Here is a 25,996-nt window from a genome sequence, read left to right on the forward strand (position 1 = left end):
GCAAGTGCCTTTCCAGTCCCATAAGGGTTCAGCACAGCTGTGTTAACTGTTTTTCTCCCAGTATTCACCTTTCTAAAATTTTACCTTTCTAAAATTCTGCAGTTCTAATTTGTAAAACTGATCTGGGCCCAAGGGCTTTGGACCTGCACATTCTTGAAGGAGTCGGGAGACCACCAAAGCTTCCAGCTTGGGTAGGAAGAATGTATCTGCCCCAAGCTCACTTGGCAGAATCTGTGTATAGCAGGTGGCCTGTGCAGAACGTGGAGGCCCTTGTTCTCTCCTGTTTGTTGAATGACTGTCTTCTGTCTTTCTCTAGAACCTGGGTCCCTCAGTCCTGGCTGGGGTGGCTGTGATGATCCTCATGGTGCCCTTTAATGCTGTGATGGCAATGAAGACCAAGACCTATCAGGTAGGTGCCTGTCCTCGCCAGGACCCACAAGGGCACTGGCCTGAGGCCTTTACACATGAGCATTGGCCAAGGGGCCCTGCTCAGGCCCGGGGCCCTCCGTCTCCCCCGCCTGTTGGAATCACCTGGGGAACTTAGCAAATGCAGATGCCTGGGCCCCCTTCCCCGTTCTGCTTCCCTGAATGGTGTGGGCAGTAGTGCTTCCTGGCTGACCTCACTGGCAGCTGAGGTCCAGGCTCCTGAGAATGTCAGACCCTGAGTGAACCAGTAATGGAAATGGAGGCATCTGGGAGCTTCCAGGAGGTTCCATCTTCCCACAGAAGTACTCATTTTTATATTGCTGTGTCTTTAAGAGTTGAGTAAAAATTAGCATCTACTTTCCCCCTACTGAGCTCTTTGTTTTTTCTGAGACAAGGTCTCACTATGTAGTTCAGGGTAGATTTGAACTCATATATAGTCAGGCTGATCTTAAACTCACAGTGATCCTCCTGTCTCAGCTTCCTTAATGCTGAGATTGCACACATGTACTACTATGCCTGGCTTTTTCTTTGCTGAGCTCTTACTTTATGCTGTTCATAGTGTTAAATTTTATTTTTAGAGATACTTTGTATTTTTTAAGTTTTTAAATACTCAGTAGTAAGGTATTTTCTCGTTATAAAAAGTTCAAATACCATATCTAATATCCCCTTTTCTATCCTCTCAAACACTATGAACACATTGAAATGAGTCCTTTGAGAATTTTCAGTGTCTTTATGTACAGATCTGTTGAACTATGTGCTGAACTATGTCATTTAAGTTTGGTGTGATATTATTACCCTGTATATTTTTACCCAAATGGGCCAGCATACCGGCATGGTTTTATAATTTGGTAGCATACCTCAGGGTTCTGTCTGTGCTATGCCATGTAGTGTGAATTCATTTCCTTGAACTGGTGCCTGCTGGTGCATGAGAGAGGTGTTTATTTCTGTCCTCTCTAGTGATGGGTATGTGATGTGCCTGTGGAATTTCACATGAGTGCCGCTGGCCCCACCTGTCATCTGTAGGAGGTTGAGTTCCAAGATGTGGGCCAGGTGGGAGGAGAAGCCCTGGAGAGTGGGGCCGGTTGGAGAGGCAAGGCAGCAGGCTTGGGTCGTGTCACCTCTCATTCCCTGGCTGTGTAGCTTCTCCCATTGTGCACCTCTGAAACAGCAGCCATCACTGGTGTCCGGGTCATGTTGCTTAAGAATGTCCCATCTGGCACCTAGGGGTGACCTGCATGGTCCTGGTGAGCACTAACATTTTCACAACGGGGCCGTGATTCATGCATCTCGCTACCAGGATGCTTGAGCCATTGTGGTACATGCATGACTGTATCACTTGTATCACAGTGGTATAAGCCGCCCCATGGGACAGTCATGCATGTAGTACCGGTGGCTCAAACTGGCAGGTCTGCGTTAAACAGCTGAATGTGTGTGAAGTGCTTAGAGCAGTGCTTGGCTGGTGGAAAAAGCCGGGTGGCGTTAAGATATTTAACCAGCTGTACAACATGGGCACCCATTGGTCAGAAGCACTGCCCACCTGAGATGTGTGGAAACATTTCAGGTTTTAACAGACATAAACTGGTTGCACACCAACTGAGAAAGTGGAGAAACTAAGTGATACCACGCCCTGTGCTGTTTTATCAGCAGAATAGAACCCAGGTCCTTTCTTGTGCACATTCCGGAGGTCTTTTTCACTTCTATTCCTTGGTTCTAAATTGAATGGGTTTCTCCTGTGTTTAGTCTAGCAGCATGCAGAGCCGCTTTTTCTTTCCTGAGAGAAGAGTGTTTTGGGGTGGTCTCAGGCCAAGCATAGGCCCACAGGGGTTGCTGGGCCAGCCTCCCACCATCCAGGGAGACCCGCATTTAGTAGTTGGTGCCATTGAGTGATGAAGTGACACAGCAGGTTGGAGGTGAGTGACCTATCCTCAGTGACCATCCATCGCCCCTCTCTGTGAAGGTGGCTCACATGAAGAGCAAAGACAATCGTATTAAGCTCATGAATGAAATTCTCAACGGGATCAAAGTGCTGAAGCTGTACGCATGGGAGCTGGCGTTCAAGGACAAGGTGATGGCCATCAGGCAGGAGGAGCTGAAGGTGCTGAAGAAATCTGCCTACCTGGCGGCCGTGGGGACCTTCACCTGGGTCTGCACACCTTTTCTGGTGAGTGGAGCCCCATTTCTCATGGATCACACTGCTTTATGTTTTCTTTGGTTTTTCTACCCAGATATTTTGAAAATGTCACTGTTTCCACAAGGCCTTTTCTGACTGCTGATTTGTAAGATTGACACCACTCTCCAGCCCCCTTTTATTTTATTCTTGGCCCTTGCAGCTTCTCCCCAGCCAGCTAAGGCACTGTTCGTTACATGCTTGCTGTGGGATAAAGAGTGTGGCAGGGTATGAGCCAGTCTCTGCTCCCTTCATCTGGAAAGTCTTGCAATAAAAACACTTTAGCCGAACTAGACAGCATGCTTAGTGTCATAATGGGTCTACAGTGTAGTCCCTTCTTCTTACCTCATTACAGCTGGTCATAAATCATACGTGGGTGACCAGTGGACCATGGGTTCAGTGGCACTGCCAGGCGCACACTATCAATGTTGACTTGTCATTTTGTTTTTGTCTGTTTCTGCACTAGGTAGGCAGGGGTTGCTTTTTCTGTTGACTGCTGTATCATAGGTGTGGTAACACACACCTATAATCCCAGCACTCTGGAGGCTGAGGCAGGAAGATCGCTGCTAGTTTGAAGCCAGCCTGAGTTATATAGTGAGTTCAAGTTCAGACTGAACTACATTGTGAGATCTTGTCTAAAAAAAAACAAAAATAAAATAAAATCGTGCCCAGTAGCTACTCAACAAGTACTAGTTTAGTATTAAAAAATTTCAGGAATCTTGACAAATAATGTGTAAAATTGGTTGCCTTGTTAATATCTTATAAAGAGTTAACTTGTAAATGAACTATTGTGGTTGTTAGAGTTCTGTGTATCTATTTGGGTAAATAAATTTAAGCCTATAGGGTTTTTAAAATATATTTTTAATGTATTCAAATGGATTCATACTATACAGGGCATAACAACATACGGTATATGTTTAAATTTTTAAAATTTATTACAGCAAAAGGCACATTTCCATTAATCCCCCTCAAAAATATTCCCCCTTGCTTTGAATATACTTATCATTCTTGCCATTTTCCAAAGTAGTTCTGTGTCTTTTCTTGAGTATCTTTACACTGTGTGATAAAAAATATGGCAAATGCTGCTGCTGAGTGCCATCCATAAGAGAGACAGCCTTGTAAAAACGTTATCCTGTGTCCTCATCCACCTTACTCACCAGTTCTAGTACCATGCACTTCTGGCTCTTTCTCATAGTCAAAGTGACCATGAGGCAACACAGCGTTGGAACTAAAGACACTCACGAAAGAGAACTTTCAGAGCTACTTCAGAAAGGGGTGGGAACAATGGGACAAGGGTGGCCAAAGGAAGGGGGAGTGTTTTGAAAGAGACTCATGGCAGTGTGTCTTTTTAAAATTAATTTTATTGGTACATTTTAGATATACACAGTGATCACATTCATCTTCAGAGATTTGTACCTGTACATATATATTTTGATTCTTCTTTTTTCCCCAGTCCCCTCCCCTCCCTTTAACCCTCTTCCCCTCCTTATTTACATTAGCTTTGTTCCCATTTTTTTTCCTTCTAGTCTCTTTTGTTCCTTTTCCTTTCCTTTCACCTCCCCACTCCCTTGTTCCTCTTTGTATTTGAACATTTTCTTCCTGTTTCCCAATACAGTATCTGTTATACATTTTGGTCCTCATTATTTACTCGTCTGGTTTCTCACACCAGAGAAACAATGCAATATTTAAACATGTGTGTCCAATGTATGTCACTTGAGTATAGTCTCAAGGTGCATCTATATAGAATGCACCTGGAAATCTCATTCTTTATGGCTGAGTAGTATTCCATTGTATAAAAAACCATATTTCCTTTATTCATCCACTGATGGGCATTTGGGCTGTTTTCAAGATTTAGCTATTACAAACTGTGCTGCTATCAACATGGATATGCATATATTGCTATGGTAAAACGCTTGTAATTCTTTCAGGAAGGTACCAAGAAGGGGAATAGCTGGGTGAAATGGAACCATGAGTTTTAGTGTTTCCAGGAGTCTCCACACGGATTTCCACAGTGGTTGCATCAATGTACATTCCCACTAACAGTGGAGAAGGGTTCCTTTTTTCCCCCACAGCCCCACCAGCATTTGGTATTGGTTGATTTCTTGATAATAGTCATTCTTTTTGTAGTGAGATGGAATCTCAGTGTTTTAATTTGCATCTCTCAAATGACCAGCGATGTTGAACATTTTTCATGTATTTATTTGCCATTGGTACTTGTTCATCTGAGAAGTGTCTATTCATTTCAGATGCCCATTTCTGGATTGGGTCTTTAAAGATGAGGTGTCTGGTTTTCTTGAGTTCTTTATATATTCTAGATATTAGTCCTTTGTCTGAAGAAGAGCTGGCAAATTTTTTTCCCATTCTGTGTGTTGTCTCATCACTCTGTTGGTGGTTTCTTTGCTGTGCAAAAGCTTTTTAATAACATGAGATTCCAGTTGTTGATTCTTTATAATATTTCCTGTGTGATCAGGGTTTTGTTTTTAAATCTCTGCCTACACCTATGTCTTCAAGAGTTCTACCTGTTTTTTCTTCCAGCAGGTTTAGTGTTCTGTTTCACTGTAAAAATCAGAAACAAAACAAGGATGTCCACTATCACCACTCTTATTCAGTGTAGTTCTGGAAACATTAACCAGAGCAATTAGACAAGAGAAAGAAATTAAAAGAATAAAGATAGGAGAGGAAGAAGTTAAATCATCATTATTCACAGATGACATGATACTCTACATAGAAGACCCAAAAAACTCCATGAAAAGACTTTAAATTTAAATAACCAAATTCAGTAGCATAGCTAGATACAAAGTCAGCACTCAAAAATCAAAAGCATTCTGTACACAGATGACAAACTCACAGAGAGAGAAATTAGGAAAACTACACCTTTTACAATAGCATCAAAAAAAGAGAAATTCTTAGGAACCAATATAATGAAGGAAGTAAAAGACCGCTACATTGAAACTCTGAAAAAGATCAAAAGATACCAGAAAATGGAAAGATAGCCCTTGATCTTGGGTAGGAAGAAATAGTATAGTGAAAATGGCCGTATTTCCAAAATTGTTACATAGATTTAATGCAATCCTGATCAAAATACCAATAACATACCTCACAGAAGTAGAGAAAACAATCTGAAAATTCATTTGCAATCAGAACTGGCAAAATTCATTTGCAATCAGACTAGCAAAAGCAATTCTGGGCAACAAAGGCAAGGCAGGGAGCATCACAATCCCTGACATAAAATTATACTACAGAGCTACTGTGATAAAAATAGCATGATACTGGCAAAAAAAAAAAAAAAAAGAAAGAAAGAAAGAAAAAAAAAAACAGTCCCAAGGATCAATGGTTCAGGTTACAGTTAAACAGCCGTGGTACCTGGCCTTCCCTACTCACCTGTGTTTGTTGTTTTATTTCTGTCGTTTTGTATTATTAATGGTGTCTTTTTTTTTTTTTTAAATTTGTGCTGGGGGTTGAGCACATGCTCCACCACTAAGGTACACACCTGGTCCCAGAAGTTTCTGCTTCTCTTCCTCCTCTTCCTCTTTCATTTCCCACCTTCAGACAGGATCTTACTATGTTGCCCAGCTGGTCATAAATGCCTAGGTTCAAGCGGTTCTCCTGCTTCAGCCTCCAGAGTATCTGGGACTGCAGATGCACGCTACCATGCCCTGAATGTGCTTCTTTAATGCTGTGCTAGCAGTGTCCGTTCCTCCTTTGTTATGCTGGCATGTACACTTGCCCTCTGTCGCTGTGGCGCATCATCCACAGGCTGAACCAACTGGAGATAAGAAAAGATGATAGCCATTTACACAGCATTTACACTGTTAGGTATTGTAATAATACAGAGATGATTCATGATTTAAAGCGTATGGAAGGATTGCACAGGTTATATGCAGATACTCTGCCGTTTCCTGTAAGGGACTTGAGCATCCTTAGGTTTGAGTAGCCATGGGAGACGCTGGAGCCAGTCCCCTGCCCAGACCAGATGTAACTGTGTATGTTCTTCTGGGAAGTTCCTGTGAACTGAAATCACACGTTTTCATAACTAGGCAGCTTTTCTCTTAGACCTTTGACTGCTCCGTCTCCGGTAAGCTGCAGGGAGAATGCTTGAGCAAATTCCTGCCTTGTCAGCATTTGCAAAATGTGCTTATTCAGACTGTGGCTTTTGTCAGCTTACCGCCCACCTCCCAGGCCTGGACCTGCACAGGAGCTGCAGTGGTGATGGGAGACTGAAACAAGCATGCTTCAGAGTCACTTGGACTCTTGCTGGAACCTAGTGTGCTTGACTGCACCCAGAATCTCTGAATAGGTTTGGGGAGGCCTGAGTGTCCCCCTTCTGCCTTCTGCTTGCTGCTGATTCTCTTGGTTTGGCCCACACTTTGAGACCCTCCAGAGTCTTCTCCCTATCAAAACGTGGGGTCTGTGGACCAGCAGTCCAACCAGCATTCCCTGGTTATTGGCAGAAATATAGCAGAATCTCAGGCTTTACCCCATACCAACTGAAACAGAAACTGAATTTTATCAGACTCTGTGGATGGTTCACACATATGTGAGATTTCAGAGCATGCAAAAAGTAGCAGTAAGCGATCTCTTCTGTAAAGGGCTGGGTGGTGAATATTTCAAGTACTGAAATACCTGCCCATGCAGCCTCATAAATACTTGTCCCTCCCAGCTAAGTGCAAAACCAGCAGCTGGTGATGAGTAAATTAGTGTTTGACCACGTTCCCATAAGCCTGTATTTATAGACACTGAAGTTTGAATTTTATAAAATTTTTGTGTTTCATGGAATAATCTTTTGATCCCTCCCACAAGCCATTTATTCTGAGTTGACAAACCACCTGTAACAGATGTTGGCCACACGAGCCTCTGGCATAGAGCACTAGGGTATTTTTCTGAAAGTCAGGGTGCTTGCTGCATTCTGCTGCCAACTTGGCTCTGGATTTTCTCATATGAATGTGGAAGGGGTTAAATCTCAGGGTGTCACATACAGGGCCGTATCCTGCCTTCCCATGGCCTCAGCAGACAGCCATCATCAATCATGACATTCTGTCTCCCAAGTTAGGTTCAGCAACTCTCCAGGTGACCATAGTCAGGGGACCAGGGTTGGCATAAGAAGTGACATCTCTCTGTTCTGGGACTCCCTGTTCCCTGAGATCCCTCTAGCACCCTGGGCCGCTAAGGTGTGACCTTGAATTATTTTTATACTTCAATGCTTGGAACTTTCCCCAGGGCATAGGTAGACTCTTTATAGTGCAAAAGTAAAAGTGACCTCCGATTGGCCACAGGTTGTATAAGAGGTTCATTTTATTATTTTTCTTTAAGCTGTTAAAAGTATGTATGCACTATCTATAACTGTGAAATATTGTCACTTGTATGTATGATACATTTTTATTTTGCTTTAATATATTATTTTTTGTGTGGTACTGGAGATGAGACGCAGGGCTTCACACACACTAGGCAAGCTTTACTACTCTACTCCTGAGCTACACCCCCAGCCCTTTTTAAATTTTATTTTGAGATGGGTTCTGGCTAAATTGCCCAGGCTGTCCTTGAACTTGTGACCCCCCTGCCTCAGCTGGGATTCCAGGTTTGAACCACCACACCTGGCTCACTGAGTGTCTTAATGCATTTGTTTAGCCTATAGACTATTTATCTGTCTATGTGCTGGAATTGAACACAGGCACTCTTGCATGCTGAGCATGTGCTTTACCACGGAGTGCTTTCACAGTGAGCACGGGCGATGTCCGTGCAGCAGTTTCAGCCTCCAAACTGGTGATGTTGAGGAACAGCTCATTCTTTGTTTGTCTGATGTGGAGCTGCCCTGTGCATTGTAGGACGGGTAGCGGCATTCCTAGTCTCCGTCCACTAGATGCCAAGCAGTCCTTTTCCCTGCTGTCCCTGGTTGTGACAGTTGGAAATGTCTCCAGTCATTGTCATATATCCCCCTGGGGGCAAACCCCAAACCCCCAGGGAATCAGAGGTGCCTGTTAAAAGCCCAGCCCCTCCTCCTCATGGCCCTTCACCCCCCACTTCTCCCTACAGCAGTTTCCCACACGTGTTTGCAGAGTCTCTGTCTGTATTAGTGGGTGTATGAAGTACAGGTAGTTGTGTGTTACTTTTGTTTGCTTTACTTTGACGCTAGTGATCACAAATTGTACAGGAATCCTTGGTGTTTAGAACTGCTTTCCCTTACAGGCAGAAGCCTGTACCCAGAGGGGAGGTGACAGGTTTTGCCTGTGAGCTGTGTTCCATTTAGGACAGGGATGGGGGTAGAGCAAGATTTTCTCATAACCCTGTGCATATTGGATCCTTTGACAGAACCTATGATGTCCAGGTTGTCACCTTAACATGCTAGTCCCTTGTTTATCATTTCCTGTCCTGGTCCCCATTAGAAATCCCCACAGCAAAAGATACTGAAGAGCCACATGGGCTTATTGTGACCTCTGAGTTTCCCTCTCAGTTTCCAGGTGGGTAGTGAAGGGTGAAGGCTTTGGGCTTCCAGGAACAGAGTTTATTGAGCTGTTTGGCAAGGATCAGATGAGCCTGGGTGTCAGCCAAAGACCTTGGCCCCGGCCAAGACACCAAGGCCTCTGACTACATTAGGATAAAATATGTGGCCTGTGGTTCCCTTGGAACGTTCTCTCATGTTCTTTCCACTGGTGAATTCTTGTGCTCCAAGGAGGATGCGCTGTTTACCCAGTGGTACATGTGATGGAAGACAGGCCTGGGGCAGGCAGAGCGGCCTGGGGATGCTGTCCAGCGGGGCGAATGGGGCTGCCGTTCTGCAACACAGAGTCTGGCATTTGTCATGTCCACTTAGTTGGTATACTTTCCTAAAATAGCAGCCCCAAGCAGCCTGTCAGTGTTTAGCATTTTCCGTCTTAGATGATTTGTTAGCTTTCTTGCCTTCTACTTACCTTGTACGTCTTCATTGGAATGATTATTATCCCATAATTATCTGTTATATAGTTCTCTGCTGACTAGATAGTAAGGTCTGTAGAAATATAGACCATGTCATTTAATGCTGGTATCCCCAGAGCAGAGGGAACTTGGCAAATGGTACACATTTGGTAAATATATGTCGTTGAATGAATGAATGAAATGAACTGTACTAGTCAGGAACTATCTTGCATGCGACAGAAACCTAACTCAGATCAAGTAGAGTGAAAAAAGACAGGAGGATTTTGAGCCATAAAACTGAGTAAGAAAGTGCTTTAAGTATGGCTGGGGGTTCAGGAATGGCAGGATCTAAGTGTGTCTGAGATAAAGTTGGAAATAACTCTCTCCACTCTGCTTTCTTCATGGCAGAGTCTTTGTCAGCCACTATTTCTAGATCATTCTGTCACCTCAGCAACACCTGTGAGCAGAGAATCCCAATTTTCGACCACCCCACTTTCCCCTGAGTAGTTGTTACGAAGCTGGACAACATAGTCTCATTGATTATACATAAAGAGTCACGTGCTTATTCCTGGACCAGTCACTGTGCCTGGGAGATGGGATGCTTGGACTGAGGCACTCACAGGTTGAGACTGGAAGAATGTCAGTTCCCAAGGGAAAACAGGGGTGGCTCCAGAACCAGAGGCACAGATGCTGGGAGACAACAAAAGCATCTCTCTACAGAAGGAGGCACTGGGAATTTAGGAGCTGGGCTGCAGTTCAAGCTCCTCAGGCAAGACCAGCCTTCCACTGCCCCTAGCCCCAGCCTTTAGGCTGATGCCCTCTGCACATTCGGTGCTTAATTAATAATGGGTGGATGACCTCCACTTCCTGGAAAAACCAATGTCATAGGCCTGACAGGCTGCATGATGTTGTCCCTTCCATGTGGTCCCTGAGCTGCCAGCATGCAGCCTCTGGTCAACAGAGGGGGTTATGTTCTGACAGTGAGCTGCCTGAGGCCTGATTTCTTTACTGCTCAAGGATGCCTCTGAGTGGATTCGCTTCTGTCCTCAGACATATCCTGCATCCCACTCATCCATCCATCCTGCCAGCAAACATGTACTGAATATCTCCCGTGGTCCAGGTGCTGTGCTAGGCACTAACAATAGAGGACTGAATACTACAGATACCAATGCCTGCTCGCATTCTAACTGGGAGAGACAGACAATAAACAATCAATCAGTCAATCATATTGGATTGCTACACTATCAGAAGTGCTATAGAACTTTTAAACAGTTGTGTCTGAGTGGCACCGTGGGGGGGGGGGCGGGTTGCAGTTTTGAAGAGGGTGGTCAGAGAAGTCCAGACCAGATGGCAGTGAAAAGGCCAGGCAGGGAGGAGGAGCAGTACAAAGGCCCTGGGTGGGACTGTGCTGCCCATAGGTGGGATAACCATGGAGCAGGAGAGAGCGAGGAGAATGTGGCTGGATAAGTCAGACAAGTGATGAATCAGGTGCCTCTGATGGATCAGGTGGGCCCTTGGCCCTGGGTTAAGGCTTTGGATTCTGTACTAGGTAATTGCTTGACTTTAGAGAGGTTGTTTTTTTTCTTTTTTAATACAGATGTAATCATGTTAAAGTATATGACTCCATATTTTTCATACAGGTTGTGTAACTTCATAACATTTTCTACTTTGCTATTTCACTGCCAATTCCAGAACAGTTTCATTACCCCAAAAGGAAGCCCTATTATCATTAGCAGTTGCTCCCCATCCCATGACAACTACTAATCTGTTTCCTGCCTCTGAAGAGCTACCTGTTCAGGACATTTCATAGAGAGGGAGGCAAACTCTAGGTGGCTTTCTGTGTCTGTCTTTCACATAGACTGACGTTTGCAGGGTGCATCCTTGTTGGAAGATGTGTAAGAATTGCATTCTTGGCCTGGGGCTGTAGCTCACTGGTAGGGTCTTTGCCTAGCAAGCATGAGGTTCCATCCCAGCACCGGGGGTGAAAATTGCATTCCCTTTTAAGGACTGAATAATACTCGTTGTATGGATATATTTGGAGGTTTGAGTAAAGGATATTTTTGAGGGGGAAAGGGATGGAGAAATGTTTATCAATGGGTACTAAGTTACAGTTAGCAAGAAGCTCTGTGAGCTATTGCATGGTAGGGTGGCAATGATAACTGTGTACTGTGCCTTTCAGAAAGCTAGAAGGAAAGGATTGAAATGTTTTCACTGTAAAGAAATGAGAAATGATTGAGGAGATGGATATGTTTAGCCTTATTTAAATATTACACAATGAACATGTTATCGAGACTTTACATGGCATTTCATTAATATGCACAGTTTTTATATATCAGTTTAAAATAGATTTGAGATTTTTTTTTAAGAGTGTCTTTGGGTCCAAGGCTGGTGTGTCAGGGCCTGTGGAGGGGCCGCTGAGCTTCAGAGCCTTGTGCAGGGTCAGTTGGCTTGCTAATGTCAGCGCCAGAACAGGAACCAGCTCTGTGTGCTGGCGGCACCAGGCACTCTCTCAGCTCCTCAGAAGAAAGTGAGAGCAGCTGCCTCAGGCTGGCTTTCCCTGCCGGGCCTGTTCTGAGCACTCCTCTGGGAGCTTTGTCCTTGCTGCCTGCAGTTGTCAGAGGAGTCCATGAGCTCCATTTCACAGGTGGGAAAACAGAGGCTTGCTTGGAGCCATGAAGGGGCCTAGGGCCACACAGCGGAGACATGGCAGAGCTAATGGTTTTAATCTTTAAGTTCTGTTACCGTCCAGTAGGTAGCAGTGAAATGGTGCAGCCAAAACCCCGAAAATAAGACAGGACCCTGCTGGCCCCAGGGCTCGGGTGTGTGTCTCTCCTGACCCTGCCATCTTTCCTGGGCTCCAGGTTCATTCCCGTGGGGATGCTTCAGTGGCTCCAAGATGAAGGGCTGAGATAGGGCGGGACTCCTGTGCAGAGACCAGGGCCCAAGGTTTTCCATATCACTCAGATACTGCGTCCAGGATGACCCCATGGGGTCCCATTGGTGACCCCACCTGGTGACACCCGATGCTGTCTCCTCCCGGCAGTGGGTAAGAGTGTGGGGCTCCAAATCTATCAGTTGTTCTTCCCCCACCTCCTTAGCCAGGCTGCCTGCCAGGGGTTGCCAAGGGCCTCCCCTTCTCCTGGCACAGGAAGCAGTTGATGCGGAAGATGCTGCCACCTCAGACCACCAAGCCCAATTTAGGGGTCTCTGAGCCCCGGGGATCAAGCCCTGGGAGCCACCAAGGGCTTGGGGTGAGTCTGTGTGGACAGATGGGCTGCCCCAGAACCATACCTAGGCCTTTTGTTTTCTTTTTTAAAGTGTTTCTTTCCTTGGAGCATAAAGTCATGTGCTGTATGAGCCGGAAGGAACGTTAAACAGAGACACTTTCCCTCCATCTGCATTTCCCACAAGGGGTAGGTGAGGCCCTGGGAGAGGAAATAAACCTACCTGAGGTTGTCGTTAGTATTCCTAAGCGCCAGAGGTCATTCTAGGCACAGAGGGCACGATGCATAGAAGACAAAGACCCCGCCAGGAGTGCGCGTTTTGGTGCGTAAGTGAACGATAAACCCATATAATACTATTGTACAAGGTAGTGAGCGGTGCAGGGAAGAGAAGGACGCTGGAGTCAAGGCTGGAGGACTGGGCAGGGCTGCCACAGGGCAGGGCCCTCTAGGAAGGTGAAGGGCAGTAAGCAGTGCTGAGGGAATGGCATGAAGACGGCTGGGGCAAAGGTCGGGCAGTGGGAACACGCTTAGTGTTGTCGAGGAGCAGGGCGATGCCCCACAGTGTCCCTGAGGAAGTTGGTGGCAGCTGCTGGGACTTTTGGCCTGTTGTTCGTTATCCACGTTATTCTTCGACAGTGAGCAGCTGCCACCCAGGGCTTTTGGCACTCTGTAACATGGCACGGCCGCGTGGGGAGGGTCTGCATGTGTGTCCCTAGGAGCTGTGGCTGTGACCCTCATTCAGGCACAGCATTCCATCCTGGGTGTCCTGCTTTCAGGTGGCCCTGTCTACATTTGCCGTCTATGTGACTGTCGACAAGAACAACGTCCTGGATGCCCAGAAAGCCTTCGTGTCCTTGGCCTTGTTCAACATCCTCCGCTTTCCCCTGAACATCCTCCCCATGGTCATCAGCAGCATCGTGCAGGTACTGAGCGGGGCAGGGCAGAGAGGGCACGGGAGTCCTGCCCATGCCTTAACCACCCTGTGTGCCCGTGGGCTTGGCAGGGCCTGGACACCGGCTGTCTGCTGATTTGGTCATGGCACAAAGAGAGACATTTTACTTCTTGATGGGGACTCCTGGTTGAGTGTATGAATTAAAAGTTTAATGTGAGGACCGGGAATATAGCTCAGTGGCACAGCGCCTGTCTGGCAAGCATGAGGTCATGAGTTTGATTCCTAGTTACCCCTCCCCGCAAAAGTTTAATGCAACAAGGCCTTCCCCATCTTCTGGAAGAATCTTTCTGGAATGTTCTCTGCCACCCTGGCCTGTCTTAGCCTGCTTTTTCAAAAACACAGCTCTTGACCCTTGATTAATTTCACAGCCTCCTTGAAGCTCCCAGCCTATGCTGTAGAATCCCCACAGTTCTGCCGGCGGCCCATTGAGCAAAGGAAACCTGACTGTGTTACTTCTAGGCACTATTGCAGCCCCTGCCACTTTTCTGCCTGCACTATTCACATTTTTCTCCTTAGCTTTGCACATATTCTACTCCATTTTTAGCTACATAGAAAACTCACCCTGAAGATTTGATTGTACACCTCTGGTTGTAGGCTGTTTAACAAAAACAGAACATCCTTCCATTATGAAAATTTTCAAATGTACATAGAAGTAGAAGAAACAGTGTAATATGAGCTCTCATCCCTGTCACCTACGCCCAGCATCAGCATTTTGCTGCACTGGCTTCATCTGGCCCTCCCTCCCTGTTCCCTCCTTCATTCCTTTTTTCTTTGCTGCAGAATTTTAAAGCAAATCCCAGACCTCTTGACTCTTGGCTCATAAATACCTGAGTGTGCATTTCATCTTACATAATTATAACATCATTATCATACCAAACCCAATGTGCCAGTAATTTCTTAAAATAATAGTCTATACTGAAGTTTCCTGAAATATCCCAGAATCGTCCCATGACTGGCCGGCTCCTTGCCATGGCTTTGTAGGTTTGTGAAGTCCCTTTCCACTGAGTACCCCCTCCTTCTTTACTGCCTTTTGTGGCCTTTTGAAGAAAAACAAGAAGCAAAACCCATTTTATTTTTTATTCTGAAGCAGAGGCACTGTACAGAGCCTTAAGAATTGAGGGAGGATGTAGCCTCTCTCCGCCCAGGGGAAACCACTGAAAGTCAGCTGGGGTGTGTTCTGCAAAATGCTTTTTAAAGTTAACCATGCCCTGTCATTGCTTTCTGTGTAGGCGAGTGTCTCTCTCAAACGCCTGAGGATCTTCCTTTCCCACGAGGAGCTGGAGCCTGGTAGCATTGAGCGGCAGCCTGTCAAAGATGGTGTGTGCCACTGTCCCCACCTCCCTCTGTGCAGCTTCCCGACTCCAACCATGCTTGCCCTGGGCTGCCTTTGGATTCCCATCTGCCCAGCAGCTTGACTCCAAGACAGCAGGGAGCAAGGCCTAAGCAGAGTAGGGGAGACAGGATAAGAAGCCAAGTGTCCTGGAATCCCCCCGCTTGGGAGGGAGCCTCTTACCTCACACATCCCAAGAGGATGAACTTGCACTTTTCCTGCTCCAGGCTGAGAGGAAAGCCCCTGACCGAGGCCTCTGGAGTCAGGTTCCGGGCCCCAGACCTTGATCCTTTTCTGAGCAGATAGACAGGCAGAGTCTGTCTGGCCAAACTGCATCATTCATGAGCCATGTCCATGTAGGTGTGAGCCTCGGTTTCCTCACTGGGATACTGGGACTGGAAGTACCTTTCTCTAAGAGGGTTTTTCTATGAATTTTTATTGTAGATTTATTTGATTTATAAAGTATTATTTTACCCTTTCCCGTCCCGCTCCCTTGGGCAGGGGACTTGTCTATTGCCGTCTTACTAGGCATTTAGAATAAATATTAACGACACCAGCCAAAGCAACATGTCGACCTCTGTGACTTCCCGCCTGCATGTTAATTCCTAAGGGCATTGGTGCATTAAGTTATCCCTAGTTGGCATGCACACTGGAAGGGCAGCTGTGGAAACCCCCATTTTACAAGTAGGGAAAATGGCCTAAGTAATTGCTTGAAATCGCTCAGCGTGTAAATCAAGCCAGGATTCACATCCCCAGCCGGTTAGGAGAGTCTGTGTCCTTATCTGCTCTGTGGCATTGCTGTGCTGAGACTCACTGAGCACCTACTGTGTGGCAGCCACTTTTGCAAGCACTCTGTGCATATTTCCTCCTTGCCTCCTACTCTAGCCCTCTGAGGTTCATTATCATCTATCCCATTTTACAGAAGGAAAGAGAGGTACAGAGAAGTTAAGCAACTTGCCTGTGGCTGCCCAGCTGGAAAGTGGTAGCACAGGGATTCAGACCCACATGATCTGGCTCCAGAGTCCCATAAATAAAACCAGAGTGCCGAATATGTACAGACGTTGATTATGAAGTGTCATGATTGCCGGGTGCCTAGTAGGCTTTCAGCTGTCTTCAGTGGCACAGGAAATACTCCATGACATGTCTGGCACATAGATGGTGCTACTCATTGAGTGTGGCCGCTGTCACCTGTCTGTGTGACAGCAGCTTCCTCAGCTCTGCCGTCTGCAGCAGGCTCCTCACGCTGGACACTTCAGGGCCTGGTCATCCTTGGTTACTGAGATATACCCTGTAAATTGTACATATCATCCAGCATACTTGGCCTTTGTCCGTTGGGTTCTTTCCTCAATTTTGACAGCCAAAACCATTTCTAGACTTTGCCATCTGTCCCTTGAGGGGACACGGCTATCCCTCTGTGAGAACTCCTGCCCAGGAGGATGCTGGAATCTTCCTCCCCAGATTTCTGCTGCTACAAGGGCCAAGTCACCTCACAGGGTATGGGCACAGTGCCATCCACACCAGGGCCTCCTTTCTCTGCAAAATACCGGTTGAAACTTGAGAAGGCCACAGGAGGTTTCTTGCATGAAGTTGTTCACAGCTCCGTACAAGCTTCAGAAACCCCTGGGCCTTCCTGTCCTGCTGCTTTCTGAGATGTTTATCCGTGTTCCCTGCATGTGCCGGACAGGGTGCCTTGGCAGCTGCAGGCTGGCTGCAGTGGTTTTTTCCAAAATTCCTTAAATAGCACCTTCCAGTTTCCTCTTTGGGTCTGGGGATGTGGCTCAGTGGTAGCATTCAGGGTGCCCTGGATTTGCTCCCCAGCACCACAAAACGTCAAACAAGCAGTTTCCTCTCCTGGGGGAGCTGAGGGAGAAGGTTAATTTAGGCCAACCAGTCACTTCCTCTTGCCACAGTTTTTTTTGTTTCTTTGGTGCACGGAGCAAGTTATTTTTTCTTTTGATAACTTTAAAAACTACCCCTGTATTTTCTGGATGGTTTTAAGGTGGCTGGTAATTAAGAAACTTTTTTTTTTTTTTTTTTTTTAATCAAGGTATAGGAAGTGAAAGGAAAACAAAGGCATACAAAGCAAGTGGAGACAGAGAGGCCAGGAGCTTGGGACTCCCCGGGAACATATAATGCGGGCTTTGTCTTAGATCTCCCCGCTCCCCCAGCGTGCCTGCCACACTTCCTGTTCACAACCTGCTTGTGTCCAGTTTATTATGACTGCTCTTTTAGAAAGACTGACCTGCCGGGAGGTGTGCAGGGTGGTAGGGCTGGAGAGAGGGAGGGGACGCAGCAAAAAGCATTGGGAGGCCAAGCCAGGACTCAGCAGTTGAAGAGCGAGGGACCTCATTTTGAATGCGAGAAAAGCTTCCATGTGGTGGGGCCACCCCAAGGGGAGGATGTACATGTGGGCAGTACTTGGTCCCCTCTCCCCGTTGACCTTGGCTGCCTCAAGCTGCACTGAGCACCCCGTGTGGGCCCCTGCTCGTCCTCTCTAAGCTGGCTTCTGGGACCACAGCCTCCTGTCCCACAGGGCCGACCTCTGGTGGTTTCGTTACCTGGGTCTGCGGCCACCTCCACAGCTGCAGATCAGTGTTCTTGTTCAGGAATTGTGGCTGATGTCATCAGATAAGGCCCAGGCCTTTAGCCTCTGGCATCTGAGGTTAAACCACTTGATGAGGAAAAACAGAAAAGAGCAGTTTGCTTCCGCTCAGTCCCTGTGCTGTTTGTGCCTGACATGTTGTCTGTGGTGCTTTCCAGCTGCGGGGACAAACAGCATTACCGTGAGGAATGCCACGTTCACATGGGCCAGAGGTGAAGCCCCTACACTGAATGGGTAAGCCAGGGTGTGGACGCACGTGGGGAGAGCTGTAGGCGCACATGTGTCCTTAAGCAGATCTCTCTGCCTTTCTGAGCCCCAGTTTACTCATCTGGAAAATAGGTTTAGTCGCACTCATGGGCTGTTGTGAGGAACAGGTGAGAAGGTTCCTGGCACAGACGGTTCCCCAGGGGTAACTGACAAGAACTGTGCACAGCTAGGCAACAAAGGGGATTTTGGGCCCTCATAACCGAGATGCTCTGCTTTCTGGTGCATTGTGACCCAGGGCCTCAGCCTGTGCTGTCAGAGTTCTGTATATCCACGGTTTGTTTCACTTCCCTCTGTGCTTCATTCTCTGACTTCCTCTCCTGTGGGGTGACAATCTGCAGTTCCAGGTATACTGGGCAGGAGGCTACCTGCCTCCTGTTGCCCCATCCAGGTCCCATGCTCCTCCCTGAACCAATCAATGTGTCTGTGTGCATTGGTGGGAGGCTACGTGCCTCCCATTGGTCTAGACTAGGTCACATGGTCCTTCCAGAACCAGTCAGTGCCCCTGGCGGGCATGCTGGTGACCAGGTGGAGTCCACAGCTGCTGTGCTGGCAGATACCATCTGCCACCATGTTTCTGATTAGGGTGGAATTATGCTTTTCTGTTGTCTCCATGGCCCCCTTCACCTGGTCAGCCCTTTTTCAACACCTTCCCACCTGGACCCTGCCCACTATAGTCCTTATCTTCCCCCAGCATACTGTGTCCAGCGAGTTGGCCTCATTTCCCAAGGGACTGGTATGTGCCTGCTTGCCTGCCTGCCTGCTTACTCACGCATGCTCCCTTCCTCTCTCCCTTGCTCTCTCTTTCCCCCTTCCTTCCTTCCTCCCTTCCTCCCTTTATCTTTCTCTCTCTGTCTTTCTTTTGTTTTCTTTTCTTTTTTGCTTTTTTCCCCTTTCCCTTTCCCTTTCCCTTTCCTTTCCTTTTTCCCACTTACTGAGATTGAACCCAGGGCCTTTGCCCTGAGCTTCATCCTCAGCCTTTTGTATTTATTTTGAGACAGGGTCTTACTAAGTCCCTAAATTGCCCAGGTTCGGCTTGAACTTGTAATCCTACTGCCTCAGCCTCCCAGAGCTGGGATTACAGGTGGATGGATTATCACATCCGTCTCACTCTTGCTTCACAGTTCTCTTAAACCTTCTTAGGGAATTCCCAGAAAATGGCCAAGTGACTGGGTGGCCAAATTACTGCTATATTTTTTTTCAAGCAGGTGACAAACTTCAGAGAAAAGAAGAGCTTATCTTTTTTAAAACTATCTTTTTTTTTATCTCTATTGAAAATTTTTGGTGGGATTGCATGTCTAGGAAGTTCTGCTTATGTCTAATTTAAATCCTACCTGTTTTGTTTGTAACTTTCCCCTCTGTCATGCTTCACAGCTAATCTGTCTCTGGGGCCCCTTCTCTCCCTCCTTCCAGTCTCAGAGGCCTTCCTATTCCAGTCACTCTACCCCTTGGAGCCACCTTTCTCTGTTCAGCCTTTCCCTCCCCCAGCCTAGGACAGTATTCCAGTCTCATGTGGATGAGGACAGGTGCTGCCTGCCCAGGCCTCCTATCCAATGCGGCCTATAACCCTTTCCCCACCTGGGCATGAGAGAATAAGGCACGTCACCCAGCAGCAGGATCATAAGACTTGAACAGTTGATGAGTACAATGCCTACTAGTGTTCGGGGACTGGGGAGGTAGCTCAGTGGTAGAGTGCCTGTTTAGCATGCACAAAGTCCTGGTTCAATGTCTAGCATGGGGGAGCAGAGAGAGAGAAAAATCTACCAGTGTCTCTACTCACACAGTGAAGTTAGAACAGCAGCAGTGAAAAGCAGTTAGCATAGGGGAGCACGGAGCCCTGCTAGGCCACCCCTCTCTGGTGGATCCTGGCTGGACTGTGGTGTCTCAGTGGTAGTGCCCAAGGCTGTTGACCTTCATGTGATAGCTGGTCTTGCTAGTAGAGCAGTTAGCTTATTTTATCTTACTTTGTTGACTTACTTATCAAAGGCCAGTACCTATAGAGGTATCTTTCTGAAAGTCTGCTCAGATCAATTCATGTCACTGTCCCCTTGGGTTATTTGGTGGTGCCAGCTAGCAAAGAACAGGTGTCTCAGCATCACATTCTTTAAGGTCCTGCTGGGCCTGGCTGCCATCCTCTACCTGCTCAGCGCCATCTCCATCCCTGGTTGTAGCCAGCCTTCCCCCCTTTGGGCCTGTCACCCACTGCCAGGTGCGGGTGTCTGGACCTCACCTGCTCCTCCTGTTGGGCTCTTTTGGAGATGACCTGTCTTCTAAACCTGATACCCCACCACTGGGCTCTCGCTACCCCTCCCAATGTGCATTACCTCCCAGCCTCTGCCTCACACCTGGCATCTGCCTAACACCTGATGCACCACCCTAGAGCCCGGAGCCAACTCACTGAGCTGGCCTCAGCTATAGAAATGGTGAAAGGAATTTTGAGACCTTAAATGCTCGTGACCACGTCCTTGTGTCCACCTGCTTCTACCTCTCTGTCTGCTGGGGCTGAGGTAGGTGCACTCTCTCTTTCCAGCATCACCTTCTCCATCCCGGAAGGCGCCTTGGTGGCTGTGGTAGGCCAGGTGGGCTGTGGAAAGTCATCTTTGCTCTCGGCCCTCTTGGCAGAGATGGACAAGCTGGAAGGTCACGTGGCTCTCAAGGTAGGACAAGGACTTGGGGGTGGCTGCAGGGAGGGTCAAGGACCGAGCTGTTCTCCTTTAGGACCATTTCAGAGCACAAAGAGTTTCACTTCCTCTCTTTCTCTCTCTTTTCTCCGTACTCTTCTCCATGCCAGAAATCAGGCTATCGATCAGTCACTCCCTGCTGTACTCCAGCTCCTAGAACAGTGCGGATGTGGGGCAGGCCCTCAGTAAGCATGGCGAACATACAAATCCCTGTGGTTCGCTCTGTCTTTCCTGCCTTCCCAGTCTCTACTCCTCTTTTACATCTTGTGGTCTCTCTGCATGTGTCCTCTGGCTTGTTCTTTCTCTCTGTGTTTCTCTTCTTACCAATACAAATCTCCTGTACCAGGGATTGACCCCAGTGCCTCCGCTCTGTTCTACATCCCCAGTCCTTCTTTAATTTTTTTATTTTAAGACATGGTTCACTAAGTTGTCCAGGCTGGACTTGCACTTGTGATCCCAGGGAGCTGGGATTACTAGTGTGTGCCATTGTACCCTCTGAAACAAAATTGTGAGGTATTGATTTACATGGTTGGAATATTTTCCCAGAGCATTATTTATGAGGGAACAGCTTTAATTCTGAGTGTTTGTTAAAATCTTACCATGGAATGATAGAACAGTGTGGCTTTATTGCTTTTGAATAGAGTACTTTGAACTAAGTTGAAATTCCTTGGGAGAGCTTAAGAGGCTCCTGTACTAATAAGTCCCACTGAAAGTCAAGAGCCTTGGTTTGCACATTAATCTCTCCCCCAGCAGCGTTTCCTGGTGTAGAAATAAATTCCGTAAAATTTGACACCAACATTTTCTGGAGTGCTATGTGCCATGAATTCATCTTGCTGGATGTTTAGGGAATAAAAGGCCCTAGATTCCTACAAGCTTGGGAAATACTGCATACCCTCCTTCCATCCCTCTTGGAAATTTATAATAAACATTCACAAAGGAAAGGCTCTGAGACGTTCTGCAAATCAAAGAAACTTAGCTTCGTTTAACCAATGTGTCACACCTACATTCGCCCAGACCTCCTTGCGTTCTCTACAAGTTGTCAGAACGCCTGTCTTGTGGAATTTCTACTGGGGAGTGATAGCCTGTGCCATTGTTTTCATTGCAGGCAAAATCCTTTCTTGGTCAGTTATATGGTGCCTTTTTGAAAGCAGACATTATAGTAGTTGGGCCCCAGTTAATGCTGTTTAGCTGTTGTTTTAAGAAATGTTCTATCATAATTTTTAAGCACATGTTGTAAAGTAAGATAATGGGCAGTGTGAGCTGGAGCAGGGAAGGAAAATCCCATCCCGCAGCAGGTTCTGCCTCACCTTCTCTGTCATTAACCTAGGTCTCTGCAATCCAAGCACCGCTGACTTTGGGCTCAGATAACTATTTGTGATTGGTTGTTTTGCCCTGGTAAAGACAGTGCTGGAAATATATTTTAAAAATTAATTTTTATAAATGTTTCTGTAGGTATGGCTTGTGCCTACAATGGCTAAATCATCTGTAGGTTTGATAGTCTGATATTTTGCTCCCTTATAAGTTAGGGTATTAGAACCAGCGGTTTGGTCATTTATCTGAGAATTTGGATCAGGCATAAGGGCCCCTGGTTTCCCCACCCAGCCTCGTCCCCCTAGAATCCTTATGTAAACGGCTTTGGTGGCTCTCACAAACGACGCAGATCAGTGTGACCATCAGCCTGGGCTGAGCTGGCCCTGCTGCCCCTGACTCTTTCCTGTCTGTCTGCCCTTCGCAGGGTCCACCCTGCCCTGGCCGCCCTGACCTCTGGGTCCTCAGTGTACCAAGTGCTTCTTGTCTTCAGCCCTGCTTCCTTGACTTCAGTGTTCTTCTCTCTTCCTTGTGAGACTGTCTGATCCTTCACCATTCTGCCTTGTTCAGAACAAGTTCTTTTAACCACCTCAATGTTTTTACTACTAAAACCCATAAAAGAAATAGGCTAAGCCTTAGCCATAGTCTCATACTACTCTTAATACTTCCATCATGTGAAAATAAGAACAGAACATCGTTTGACAGGGTCCACTTTGCTATAGAAGTCATCCTTAAATTTCATTGGGGAAATTTCCTCAAGGAATCCTTCCCCAAAGCCCTAAATTAGGTCAGCACTTTTTAAAGGCCTTTTTCTTTTTTTTCTCTCCTCTTCTCCTCTCCCTATCTCTCCCCTCTCCTCTCTTCACCTCTCTTCCCCTCCTCTTCTCTCCCCTCCCCTCCTCTCCCCTCCCCTCCCTTCCCCTTTCTTCTCGTCTCTTCGCTCCTCTTTGCAGTAGGGGTTGAACTCAGGGCCTTCACACTGAGCTATATCTCCAGCCCCCTTTTTTTTCTTTTCTTTTCTTTTTTTTTTTCCAGATGAAGTCTCACTAATTGCTGAGGCTTGGTGTAAACTTGGCACCCTTCTGCCTCAACCTTCTAGAGCAGTGATGGCAAATTTTTTAATGATAACAGATGTGTGCCATAGGGTCGCCATCGCTGTTCTTGAGCATTGGGATCACAGGTATATGCCACCACACCCAGGTTTCAAGGACCTTTTTTAAAGGTCTCATATATTTTTATCCCATCGCATTTCCCGATAATCAGATTACTCTTTTGGCCCCATGAGGAATGCATCTCTGGAGGCAGGCTTTCGATCACTGTCATAGGTATTCAGTAAATACTTAATTAAATACATAAGTACAGTTTTAGCACTCAAGATTTCAGCTCTGTTTTGTTTCATTTTGATTTGTTTTTTGAGACAAGGTCTCACTGTGTAATTCAAAGTTACCTTGGACTTGCGGTATCCTCCTGTCTCAGCCTCCTGAGTACTGGGACGACAAGTGTGTGCCACCATGCCCCGCAGGACTTCAGCTGTTTAACTCCTGTTATTGGAGTCAGCAACTGACCTCAGAGGGGGTCTGTGTGACTCAATTTCCCTCTTGTTGAAGCAGCAGGTGTAATGAAAATGTCATGCATAGTAGGATTCTCTTGACGAGTGGTATGTAGGCCGCTGTCTCATTGATTGAATCTCTGTCTGTCTCACCTCTTCTCCACCTACCGTTTAGGGCTCGGTGGCCTACGTTCCCCAACAGGCCTGGATTCAGAATGACTCTCTCCGAGAAAACATCCTCTTTGGGCGCCAGCTGCAGGAACAGCACTACAAGGCTGTCATCAAGGCCTGTGCCCTCCTCCCAGACTTGGAAATCCTGCCCAGCGGGGACCGGACCGAGATTGGTGAGAAGGTTCGTATGGTGTCAGCATCAGGCTCCTAGATCAGTCAGCTCTTACTGTGTAGCAGTCAAGTGGTCTCAGTGGCATACATTGAACTCTTACTGTCCTGTTTGTGGATCTGTGACCAGCTGTGATTGGTGTCCTGGGCTAGCTCTGCTGGGAGTGAAGCTGTGCTCCATGCTTATAGCCAGCAGAACTCTGGGAATTTGGCTCAGTCTACCTGGCATGGGTTCTTGCTGGGGCCTGGGTGAGGCCCCACAGCTTCCCAGGGGAAAGTCTTCTCATGTAACAGAAGCCCAAAGAACAACCAAACCAGCATGCAGTGCCCCTGACTCACACATAAAGCAAGTCATAGGAGCTGCACTCCACTGTCGCAGTCGCATGGCTGCAGGGTTGACAGAGGTAGATACAGGGAGGAGGGCTGTGGGTGTTTCTCCTGTGCACAGTTCCTGCAAAAGTGATAACTAATAAAAGTGATAATATAATAGCTAGCACTTACAGGGCACTTGCTCTGAACTAGGCCCTATGCTGAGAATTTTCTTATTTCATCCCCGCAGCAACGCCACCAGATGGAATTTGTTATTCCTGTGTGATGGCTGAGGAAAGGAAGGTGCCCAGGGAGGGTGAATGACTTGCCTGAGGCCCCACAGCCAGAGAATATTAAAGAGGGAGACTCCTGTGTTCTTGTTCTTACCTGCTACCTTTGGTCACTTATTCCATTTGCTTATTTATCTTGGTAGTAATAGAGAGTGAACCCAGGGATGCTGTGCTGCTGAGCTACACTTTGTTTTGAGACAAGATCTTGCTAAATCACTAAATTGCCCAGGTTGGCCTTGAACCTGGGATCCTCCTGCCTCAGTGTCCCAGAAGCTGGGATTACAGGCCTGTGTAACTGCCCTGGATTCATGTGGCTACTCCTGAAAAGTGGCTGTTCTTTGTGCTTCCCATATTCTGCCCCTCTGCCCGACCCTGTGCTGCTGCCGCCAGTGCTCCCTCTCCCTGGCCTTCGCCTGGCCGGCTCGCCCCAGTGCCCCGGTTCCAGTCCAGTGTGTGCTCGGGGTGCATGCTTGCAGGCAGTGGCCACTTCTTGGAAAACCAAGGGTACAAAGAGTTCGTCTGTCTCTAGTTACAAGCTGGCAGCTCCCTTAGCTTTCTGATAATGATTTCTTTTAACTGATGTAAATTTGCAGCTCCTTGGAAAGGAAAACGGTTACCAGGGATCTTCGAGTCTGCCAAGTTAACCCAATGGGTATCCACTGCGTTCCCCCAGCCAGCCATGGCAGTGTTTTGAGCACCTGTCATGGGAAGGTCGAGACTGCCGCTGTGCCTGCCCTCTGATGCCTTCGTGCTGTGCTGGGGCTGGGGTGCAGCACTGCAGTCTGGCTGGGTCCTCTGCATCCCCAGCAGCGGCTCTCTCAGTAGCTCTCTCATTTCCCAAGTCTTAGGATTTCCCAGGACACCCATCTTCTATGCTGTATTTCTCCCAGGGTGTGAACCTGTCCGGGGGCCAGAAGCAGCGTGTGAGCCTGGCCCGGGCCGTGTACTGTGACTCAGACATCTACCTCTTCGATGACCCCCTCTCAGCTGTGGATGCCCACGTGGGAAAGCACATTTTTGACAACGTGATTGGTCCCAAGGGGATGCTGAAGAATAAGGTGCTGTCACCTCCCTGCTCTTTGTTAAATCAGGATTGTTCCCTTTAGGAGTCCTCCACTTCCCTGGCTTTTTTTTTTTTTTTTTTAATTGGACCTGAATACATTTCTCATGCTTCCCTTGGAAGCGTGCCCAAGGAATCTGACTTGCACTCGTCCTTATAGGGTAAGTCCTTGGCACCGCCTTTAATTCACTGCCTTCACTGCCCAAAGGTGACCTCTCTTCCTGATTAAATCATGGGGCTGGCTCCCCAGAGGGAAATCCTACCCTGTGACCTCCTGGGACTGAGATACCTCCACTTCCAAGCTGAAGTGACTGAAGGATGCAGGTTTGGAGTATGAAATTCACCAGGACACCTTAGTGTGATAGGAAACAGTTCCTGTGCTTGGGCTGGGAGCAGTAAGGGAAGGAGGGGCTCACTGGTCCACTTCCCAGTATGAAAAGGCCCATGGAGGAGTAGTGAAGTTTATGGAAAACCAAGGCCATTTTACATAACCTTACCGCTTAGATTTCTGTGTTTCTTTTGAGTCATTTTGCTCTTTGTATAAACTTCTAAAATAGGATTACCATGCTCTACCTATCTATTCAGACAGCATCATAGCACTTAAGCT

At 47.2% G+C, this 25,996-nt stretch overlaps 1 protein-coding gene across 1 annotated transcript in view; it reads left to right on the top strand.

Moving 5' to 3' along the window:
* The window catches only part of Abcc1 (ATP-binding cassette, sub-family C (CFTR/MRP), member 1), a 129,505-nt gene that overhangs the window by 72,427 nt on the left and 31,082 nt on the right, over positions 1-25,996 (top strand). Inside the window, exons 11-18 of the mRNA XM_005391080.2 lie at positions 317-409; positions 2,384-2,587; positions 13,482-13,628; positions 14,887-14,974; positions 17,748-17,823; positions 20,384-20,510; positions 23,567-23,743; positions 25,220-25,387. Coding sequence (XP_005391137.1) covers positions 317-409; positions 2,384-2,587; positions 13,482-13,628; positions 14,887-14,974; positions 17,748-17,823; positions 20,384-20,510; positions 23,567-23,743; positions 25,220-25,387 — 1,080 coding nt within the window. The remainder of the gene's footprint in view (positions 1-316; positions 410-2,383; positions 2,588-13,481; positions 13,629-14,886; positions 14,975-17,747; positions 17,824-20,383; positions 20,511-23,566; positions 23,744-25,219; positions 25,388-25,996) is intronic.

The sequence above is a fragment of the Chinchilla lanigera genome, unplaced genomic scaffold (genome assembly GCF_000276665.1).
Source record: "Chinchilla lanigera isolate Chin_1 unplaced genomic scaffold, ChiLan1.0 scaffold00041, whole genome shotgun sequence".
NCBI classification, from domain to species: domain Eukaryota; kingdom Metazoa; phylum Chordata; class Mammalia; order Rodentia; family Chinchillidae; genus Chinchilla; species Chinchilla lanigera.